Here is an 8,967-nt window from a genome sequence, read left to right as displayed (position 1 = left end):
CTGAAGTGACTGATGCTGAAGTGACTGATGCTGATGTGACTGATGCTGATGTGACTGATGCTGAAGTGACTGATGCTGAAGTGACTGATGCTGATGTGACTGATGCTGATGTGACTGATGATGATGTGACTGATGATGTCTTTATCAGCTGCATCAGGCCTGTGAAGGAGCCGCGCTCCGGGGTTCGAGGGTCATCTCAGCCGAGGACATCCTTTTCCTGATGAGGAGAGACAAGGTAGGCCGGTCCCAGTCTGCTCACACGCTCTCCCGTGGATTCACAGCTGGAAAAGCAAATCGTTTCTTCTGTTTGAATGTTTGCTGATCAGAGGAAGTTGGCCCGACTGATAAAATATCTCCAGTTCCGAGATTATAAATCCAAGCTCCTGAAAACTTTGGAGGATGAAGACGTGCAGCAGGAACCAGGTGAACACCTTCTCCTGCTCACGGATGTTGAAATGCAAGCTAAAACTGAGCAAGTTGGGCTCAATCTGTTTGATTTGTGTTGTCAGGTGGTGCCGCTGCCGGCGGGAACCAGCGCAGGCAGCGATTGGCCCAGGACTTCCTGGCCTGGATGGATCAGACCGGTGAACTTCTGTCACTGGCTGAGCGACAGGAAGTCGATCCTGTCAAACAGGAGAGGATAGAGGTCAGAGGTCGCGTGTTAAAGATGCCTGTAAATAAGGGTGATGGTTATGTTACTGTCTCTCTGCGTTAATGTTCAGCGTTTGGAGCGTCAGACCCGTAACATGGATCCGGCTCAGTACTCCGAGTTCTGTGAGAGTCGACAGCTCAGCTTTGGTGAGGAGGAAGTTTTAGATTGTCCAGGTCAGGATTCACTGCGACTCTTTGTTTGGGTGTTCTGTCTGATGTTAACTCTCGCAGCCAAGAAAGCGTCCAAGTTCAGGGACTGGTTGGACTGCAGCAGCCTGGAGCTGAAACCCAACAGCATCGCCATGGAGATCCTGTCATACCTGGCTTATGAGATGGTCGCACAGGTAAAAACCAAAGAAATCAGAGATTAGAGACAGTGTTGCACCATCATTTAGACTAATGGTTCTCAAACTGCGGCCACTCCTAAAACTGTTGTAGGAGGAACCAATGTTTGTTTTGCAACCCTGACTTCTTATTGTGTTACACAAACTGCATGTCCTCAGCAATTAGACGGCTGCTGTGCTGTGTGCAGACTCGGCCCACTCCTGGTTCCTCAAAGGGCACATGACGCAGCTTTTCTGTCTTTATGTGAGGAAACCAGCTGATGATCCGCTGTTTAAAACGAGTCAGAAACTGAAAGGAAGACAGCTGCTCAGCTGGCAGCATGACACTTTACACCACAGTAATGTTAGTGAGTCACTCAGGTTTTAGGAGGAAAGCTTGAATATCCCAGCAGAAAAAGGATTTTAACAATCAGAAAAGGAAGTTTCTCCGTCTGAAAAGTTTGAGAATGACTTTTGGGTTTGGTGGTCAGAGGTTCCTTTGAGCTCAAAAACAAATGTTGATGAAGTGTCATCGATGACTGAGGAGTTCAGCTTTGTGTTCACTGCTGTGATTGTATGTAGGAAAGGTAACATGTGTCAAAGCTCTGCTGACACAGTTCAGTGATTTCTCCTGTTCCCTCTCTGGGTGTGTGTTGGGGATGACTCTCAGCTACTACCACACCAAATGTTAGCTCAGTATCTGTAACACAGCAGAAAGCTTGCTCCGGTCGGTCACGGCCAGTTGTAGGTGTTCGTCCAGCCGGGATGCTCACTTTTGATTAAAAAGAAACAAAATCAGTTGCTTTAATCAAAATTGTTAAATTGAGTTTGGAAACGTTGTATTTCTTGTGAATTTTCCTAAAAGTGATTTTTCCCTCAGTATCTTCCTGATGAATTGTTCCCTACATTCAGGCAGTATTTATTCATAAATATGGGCTTCTGTATAAAGTAAACAACAAAGATAATTCAAATCAGCAGAGCTCATGGAATCAGATGTTTTCTTTCAGGATGTCACATTTTTCACCTTAAAATGTCATCAGATGGTCGTTTAATACAGTTTCAGTAATTAAATGGGAACATATCCAAAATTAATGAAGTGTCTCTTTCTAAATGAAGACACTTTATCGTTCACGTTTGTTTCCTGAGGAAAGAAGCGGCCCTTCCTTTTGAGTTTCACATAGAAACTCCAAGTTCCCTCTGAGTGTCAGAATTATTGCAGTAAACTCGTTGTATTTGACTCGGTGATGAAGATGTTGATGCTTGACGTCTGCTCAGTTGTTTCATTATTAGTTTTAGCAGAATATTTGATTCAGCTCCAAACTGCCTCGATGTGTCTTCAGATGGAGGACTGAAGACAGCTCTCTGCTCTGATTTCATCCCACTTCTTTATGTCCTCACAGTTTTTGTGATCCGTATCAATCATTTAGCAACTAAACTTATGGGAAAGTTGTTATTCCAGGTCCCAGGTATCATTCAGACGTTGGTTGTTTGGTTTTAAACTTGGCATTAAGTGTTGTAGTTTCTGAATATCTGCTGCCAGGAAGAGACAAGAAAAGAGAAACATGTTGTCAGTTTGTGTGATGATGAACTGGTTTCCCTCAGTGTTCCAGGTCAAACTGGTTGACACGTGTCTCTTGTTGAACCTCAGATTGTAGACCTGTCCCTGTTGGTGAAACAGGAAATGAGTGTGAAGACAAATCCTGTGAGTCATGTGATCTCTGCCAGCTACATCCACTACAGCGCACACGCCGAGGTAAACACCAGCAGCACGCCTGAACATCCAGCTGTTCACTCACTAACTCCAGCTGTGCTCCCGTCCGTCGCAGGTGAAGAAGGACCCCGACTCGCCCGAGGCCACGCCCCCCTCCACTCCGGGGTCCTCGCACTCGTCGAAGCCCCTCCTGCAGGGTAACGGCAGCGTGGACAGCCGAGTGCGGCAGAGGAAGCGCAAAAAGGTGAAGTCAGGCTGAACTGTCTCCACTTTAACGTTCATGATTTCCTGTGTTTGTAAATGAAAGTGCCGAAAATAAGGATGAAGCCCTTCCAACAACTATAACAGCTTTCATTTTATAAGAAGTCTTTGTCTGATTTCAGTTTTGGTTTAATGAAGCTTCTGTTTCCATGGATCATTTCTGATGTGGATACATTTTATTAAAAGACTCCAGCTGGTAGGCTGTTGTTTTAAAGGTTCACACTGTGATGAACTAAGAGTAAGAAAGTGTTAGTTTGTGAGCTTGACTCGGTGGTCTGTGGTTGTTTGGTGTCACAGCTGTACTAACAGCTAAATCAGCTGCTTTACAGCCAACAACTATCAGCTGCGTCAACCACAAGACTCAAAGATTTTACTGGCATCTCATGTGATAGACTAACACAAAAGTGTTTTATAAAAGCCTCGGTGTGATTTCTGATTGGGCCGAGGCAGAAGGGGGTTAAAGCCAACCTTTGAACACCAAAGTGAGGCAGTAACTGAGCATCATCTGAAGGATGTGATGCAGTGAGGACTTCCAGGCTGTGCAGCTGCCTCAACAACAGTAAACAGATTCATTAACAAGGAGAAGATCAGTGGAGACTCAGCAACTTCACAGAAAGTTAAAGAACTGGGTTAACCTCAGAGAGGTTTCTAAACTGAGTCTGCCTTCAGAGGTCACCTGATGAGGAAGAGAAGTCTACCTGTGTGTCATTTAATCCTCTGAGGTTTATTACTGACCATTAGACACCAAACAGCATCATGAAGACCAAGGAACACACCAAGCAGGTCAGGGACAAAGTATTTTAGAGGTTTAAGGCCAGTTTAGGATATAAAACAGTATCCCATCTCAGGGGGCTCTGTTCCATCCATCATGGGAAAAGTATGGCACAACTGGAAACCTACCAAGACATGGCCGCCCACCTAAACTGACAGAGCATCAGTATCTTTGGACCAAGTATAACCTGCAGCATGTTCTGATATGTGTGGAAACTTTCCTGACCTCTGATCTGTGGGTTTCAGAGCTGTCCGGCTTCAGTGGAGCCCCCCAGTGGAGCCATCCAACCCTGCCACATCAGAGAGGCCATCAGGAGGTACAGCTACAGACCGATGGTACGCACACACACACACACACCCCGCCTTTTATCTTTCAAACTAAGATCGTATTGTGTTGACACAGTTGTTTTGGTCAAATATTGAAAATAAAGTTATCTTATGCACCTAATTTTAGCCATATGTGATTTATGGCCATTTGTGTTTTCTAAGGTGAGCTGGCTGTGGCAGCCATCTTGAATCAGGTTGTCTCCAACAGTCAGTAGTAGAGATCCATCCAGTGCTTGATGAAATATTTTGCTTACAGCACATGGTCGGGGCTGTTTGCTAAAGAGTTAACGACCCTCTGTCAGGGTGACCAGCAGCCATTCAGCTGATGGATTTTGATGAAGCTTTGGAGTCTACCTCATTGAAGCTGATCTAGCTGATCCAGGAACAGCTGGAGCTGAGGCTCTTCCCACAGCATGGGATGGATGCTGGGTTAACATGTTAGCTGCAGCCAAGCCTGGTTTTAAAACATCTCTGCTGTAGATTTACAGATGTTCACGACACAAAGCTTTAGTTTGGAACAAAATGATTCAGAGGTAATATCTGTGTTATCTAAGATGCAGTGAGGTTTGAGGTTTATTCTCTAAACTGAGAAAGCAGTGTTTTTACTGAATATATCTGTTCTGTTATAAACGAATGTGTTTTCCTGTCCTCAGAGTTCTTACAGCAGGAGTGGGATGGCCTTCCTCACCTGTTGACGCCTCGGCAGCTTCTGTGTGATGGAAATATGGAGCTCTGTTTTCTTCTTATAATAAACAGCATCAGTTTGCATTTTATTGTTGGAAAAGCTTTATTGGTCACGACTCGATACAGAAACAAGGACTATTGAGCATGCTCAGCACAAAGAGGCGGGGCTTATCGCAGGAAGGAAGGAAGCCGACGTGTCTCAGTATTTGGGGGTGCTGTTGAGCAGAGACTCCCTGTCCATCAGCAGCTCTCCGTACCTCTGCTGAAGCTCCCGTTCTCTCTCCATCTGCCGCTCCACGTCCTCCCGCAGAGCCTGACACACACCAACCATACTTTTCACTTTTACCCAAGTATGAACAGGGTTCTTACAGCCATAACGGCTGGAATTTAGAGGGTTTTCCTGGACTAATTTTCATTTTCTAAAGGACAAAAGTCTGAAATTGTAAATAAAAAAGCTCAAACGTACTTTTTTAAATGACTACATAACGATACAGATTTGAACTCTGTGGTTATTATCAGTCAAATGTTTGTATTCATTTTTCTCTCCCCTAGAAGTTTGTACATTTTATGGTATTAAAAGCAAGCAGAAAATAAAACAGCTGTCCAAACTTTATGGAAATTTATAAAAAACATTTGTGCTTCAAGCTGAAAAATGAGCCTAAAAACTGACAGAAGTGTGGAGTTTGTACAAATACCTAAAACATTCATTACTAAGCAAAATGTGGTAATATTTAGACAGCAGTAGTAACATGATCTGCCTTTGTTTTTAAATAAAAGCTGTTTTTATTGCAGCTGAGGGTCAGTGTCGGACACGTCAGGCAGCATCACTTAGTTTATTTTATCATGTTTTAGCTGTTCAGGTGGCTGCGGGAAAACATGTTCATAAATAAATGAATACTAATTTTTTATTAATCCTTAATCCCAGCTTTAATGAGGTCTGAAGACTCAGGACAGGTCAGTCAGCAGAACTGCACCCGTGTTAAGAAGGATTTAAAACACTGTTCACACCGTGTCTCGTTGCAGCCCTGGTGTTTGGCTCAGGCAGACTGAGAATTAAAACGATCAACCTAATAAACCTGAAGTATTAATGAGTAAAACTGCAGAATATTAGGAAGTAAAGTGTTACCTCCTGTCTCCTGGGAATGGCCAGGTCCTCTTGTTTCTTCAGCTGATTGAAGGTCTGCAGCTCAGTGGCTGCCTGCTCCACCTGGGACACATCGTCACGGCAACGGTTACATCAGGAAGTCAGTGTTTTTACTCAGGTGTTCACCTGTCTGGACTCATGAAGCAGTGAACACATTGAATCACTCCAAACGGCCTCACAGTCACTGTGGCGGTACGCTCAGACAGCTCTGCCTGTCAGCAACAAACCACTGGATGAACGTCTGCAGCTGACAACTCCGTTAACATCAAGTAGCTGAGCGTTATCCTCAATGCGTACTTCAAGTGTTAATACTGTATTTTCCATACTGGATTATAAGACGCACAGTCAGTGAATGGTCCATTTTCAAACTTTTGTCATATATAAAGCACACCGCGCTATAAGGAGCATCAGCATTTTTGTAACTTCACACAGACTGCGTGCTCCACGCTCCATTCAGAATGGATGATTTCTGTGCTCTAGCGAAGCTGGTTCTCCTGTATCAGCATTTCTATGATCCCTCTATGAGAGATCACAAAGATAATCAAGCAGTTCAAAACTCACAGAAGAATACAGCACCGACGTAAGCGGTGAGTATAAACGCCTCCACCGCTCGCTCAGGAGCACGGAGCCCTGCGTGATTATAACTGAGCCTTAATGCTTCAGGTGGTGCAGCTTTGTGGTTTACCAAAGTCGAACTGAAACATTACAACTTCTTACATATATACGGTGCTCTGGATTATAAGGAGCTCTGTCAACTTTTGAGAAAATTAAAGGCTTTTAAGTGAGTCTTATAGTCAGAATAATAGGGTAAGTTCACAAGATCTCACATAATCCCAGGAGCTCATACAAGGTTTGAGCAGAACCCAAAGTCCAGCCCTTCTCATCAACACAGGAAGGTTATGTCATTTTAAAGATGCAGTGGTTTCCAACTGAAGAAACTAATTAAATCCAGAGTTAGTTCAGCTGGGACATATCTGTATTGGGTTTCAGGCTGAAATCATTAACTTCATGCTCCAGATTTATGTTGAGTTTCAAAGTGAGAACAGTAGAAATGTGCAGAGCTGAGCTAAATGTTTCTGTTTGTTAGGATAAAACAGAACTGGACCTGATTTATAGTAAAACATACAGAGTGAGGAGTGTTGCTGGAGTAAACCCTGGGCTCCGTACCTGTTCCCAGAGTTCATTGTGCTGCTTCAGGAGCCCCAGAGCTCTGGACTGGAAGCCTCCCAGCAGGATTTTCAGTTTCTTCTCCAGCTTAGCTGCCCGTCGAGCCTCTGCTGTCATGTGACCACGGTTCACCTGGAGGGGACGAGGTGTTTTAGAAAAAGTCACACTTTAATGAGTCTTAGTTTGACGTGCTTCCTCACCTCTAGTTTCTTCTCCAGGCTTTCAATCCGATCTTTCTTTGATGCTAGGTTGGCTCTGGTGTACCTGTTCTGACCGGGGAGATACAGCACCTGTGCAACAAGGCAGACAGACATGATCACCAGCACCCTGAACTTAATACTTTGCTGCAGTAAAGGGATGTCTGTCCCTCTCTGAGGACTGAACACAGTTGATTTTTTCTCATCCTCCCAGAAGCTTTGTGGCTTGTCATTATGCATTTTGACAAATTCCAGTCTGGATTTCTTTTATAATTTGGCATCCTCCATCTTTCAAACAGGCGTATCTGTGGGCAGCTGCTGCTGACAAAGTGAAACATGTGACCTGTGACCTGTCAAACAGCTACAGGAAGACATGAACGTCATCACCAGGCTGACTTACAACTACAGTGAGAACGGTTGGAGTTGGACTCATTTTTAGAGCCAGTTGTGTTGAAATGGACCTACCTGATAAAAGAACGGTTATTGATTAGATATCAGATCTACTATCTGCAGCCTGTTTGGAAGTATTCTGTATATCTGACATGTTCAGGTGAAGTTGTAGTTCTTCAGAGCAGAAATGTCAGGGATGCAGCATCACTCCTAGTTCTCCTAAGTGAGAACGCTCTCGCTATAAGGTTGAAGTGTCCAAGTTTCTTGTAGTGATAATTCTGGTTCTCATCTCTTAAACTGATGCATTTGTTAAACTGTTACACTTTTATCAGGTGCAGAAAAAAGTATCTCCAAAATAAAAAGAATATCAGCCAATGGCTTTAAAACCCCACATCGTCTGAGCTGTAATTATGGGGTTTAACTTTCTTTAATGAAAGACAACAAACTTAAATTGTGTAGAAACTTAAAGAGTTACACATGTACATCTATTAATTACTTTATGAAAGCCTCATTAAAATCTGCCCAGTGTTTCATGAGATATTTCGCTAACAGACAGACAAACAGTGAAGTGCTTCCCCTCTCCTGTGACACAACTCGTCAGAGGAGCGGGGTGAGGACGCTCACCTGTCCGTAGCATTCCTCCCACACCTGAGTGTAGGCCTCGATGCTGAGGTCACCGTGACCCATTCCTGCCTTCACCACCTCCATCTCTGCTGCCAGGATGGCCTTGGCCTGTTCATCAACACGTCCCAGTAAGTACGACTTTCACACATCACAAAGACTCACACATCACAGAAATGACAGCTGACCTGCTCCATGTCCTCCGTGCTGATTGGCTTGTAGGGGTGCGTTTCCAGGTGAGAGATGTGGGAGGCGTTGTTTGATGTGGAGGCGGGGCCTTTGGTTTTGCCACGCTGCAGCTGATTGGCTGCGTTGGCTGACGGATGAAGCAGGCAGTCGTGATGCAGCATGGTGATCATTTCCTGTTTGATGAGCTCCTCGGCCACCTGGAGGTCAGACAGCGGCTCGATGGAGGCGGGGCGAAGGACGGACTCGTTTACCTGCAGAGACATAACGCAGAGGTAAAAGACGGCGCAGGCGGTCCTACGGATCCTTCACCTGAGGATCTGAACTAAACTCAGACTCTACCTCAGACGGTCGAGGGAGACTCCTCTGCACAGCCGTGTGCCGCAGCTTCAACTCCTTCTCCCGCTCTGCGTCCCGCTGAGCCTGACGGAGCAAAGGTCAGCACAGGTCAACACGTCAGCACAGGTCAACACGTCAGCACACGCCAACACGTCAGCACACGCCAACACACGTCAGCACACGCCAACACAGGTC

At 44.9% G+C, this 8,967-nt stretch overlaps 2 protein-coding genes across 3 annotated transcripts in view; one reads left to right on the top strand and one right to left on the bottom strand.

Moving 5' to 3' along the window:
- The window catches only part of supt3h (SPT3 homolog, SAGA and STAGA complex component), a 13,065-nt gene extending 7,741 nt beyond the window's left edge, over positions 1-5,324 (top strand). Inside the window, exons 4-12 of one of the 2 annotated variants that reach the window (XM_017428140.3) lie at positions 149-235; positions 327-423; positions 510-646; positions 723-798; positions 883-995; positions 2,623-2,727; positions 2,801-2,929; positions 3,964-4,053; positions 4,698-5,324. In XM_017428140.3, the coding sequence (XP_017283629.1) occupies positions 149-235; positions 327-423; positions 510-646; positions 723-798; positions 883-995; positions 2,623-2,727; positions 2,801-2,929; positions 3,964-4,053; positions 4,698-4,739 (876 nt within the window). In that variant the 3' untranslated portion in view covers positions 4,740-5,324. Of the gene's footprint in view, positions 1-148; positions 236-326; positions 424-509; positions 647-722; positions 996-2,622; positions 2,728-2,800; positions 2,930-3,963; positions 4,054-4,697 lie in introns of both variants that reach the window. The other variant, XM_017428138.3, reaches the window with a different exon arrangement.
- Positions 4,813-8,967, bottom strand: part of cdc5l (CDC5 cell division cycle 5-like (S. pombe)) — a 13,445-nt gene continuing 9,290 nt past the window's right edge. The window contains exons 13-19 of the mRNA XM_017428136.3: positions 8,776-8,856; positions 8,436-8,687; positions 8,251-8,358; positions 7,240-7,329; positions 7,040-7,171; positions 5,855-5,935; positions 4,813-5,041 (exon numbers count right to left, since the gene is read on the bottom strand). Of these exons, the coding sequence (XP_017283625.1) occupies positions 4,928-5,041; positions 5,855-5,935; positions 7,040-7,171; positions 7,240-7,329; positions 8,251-8,358; positions 8,436-8,687; positions 8,776-8,856 (858 nt within the window). The 3' untranslated portion in view covers positions 4,813-4,927. The remainder of the gene's footprint in view (positions 5,042-5,854; positions 5,936-7,039; positions 7,172-7,239; positions 7,330-8,250; positions 8,359-8,435; positions 8,688-8,775; positions 8,857-8,967) is intronic.

The sequence above is a fragment of the Kryptolebias marmoratus genome, linkage group LG22 (genome assembly GCF_001649575.2).
Source record: "Kryptolebias marmoratus isolate JLee-2015 linkage group LG22, ASM164957v2, whole genome shotgun sequence".
Classification (NCBI taxonomy): Eukaryota; Metazoa; Chordata; class Actinopteri; order Cyprinodontiformes; family Rivulidae; genus Kryptolebias; species Kryptolebias marmoratus.
Note: the sequence above shows the minus strand (reverse complement) of the source record. Positions and strands in the feature narration are given on the sequence as shown.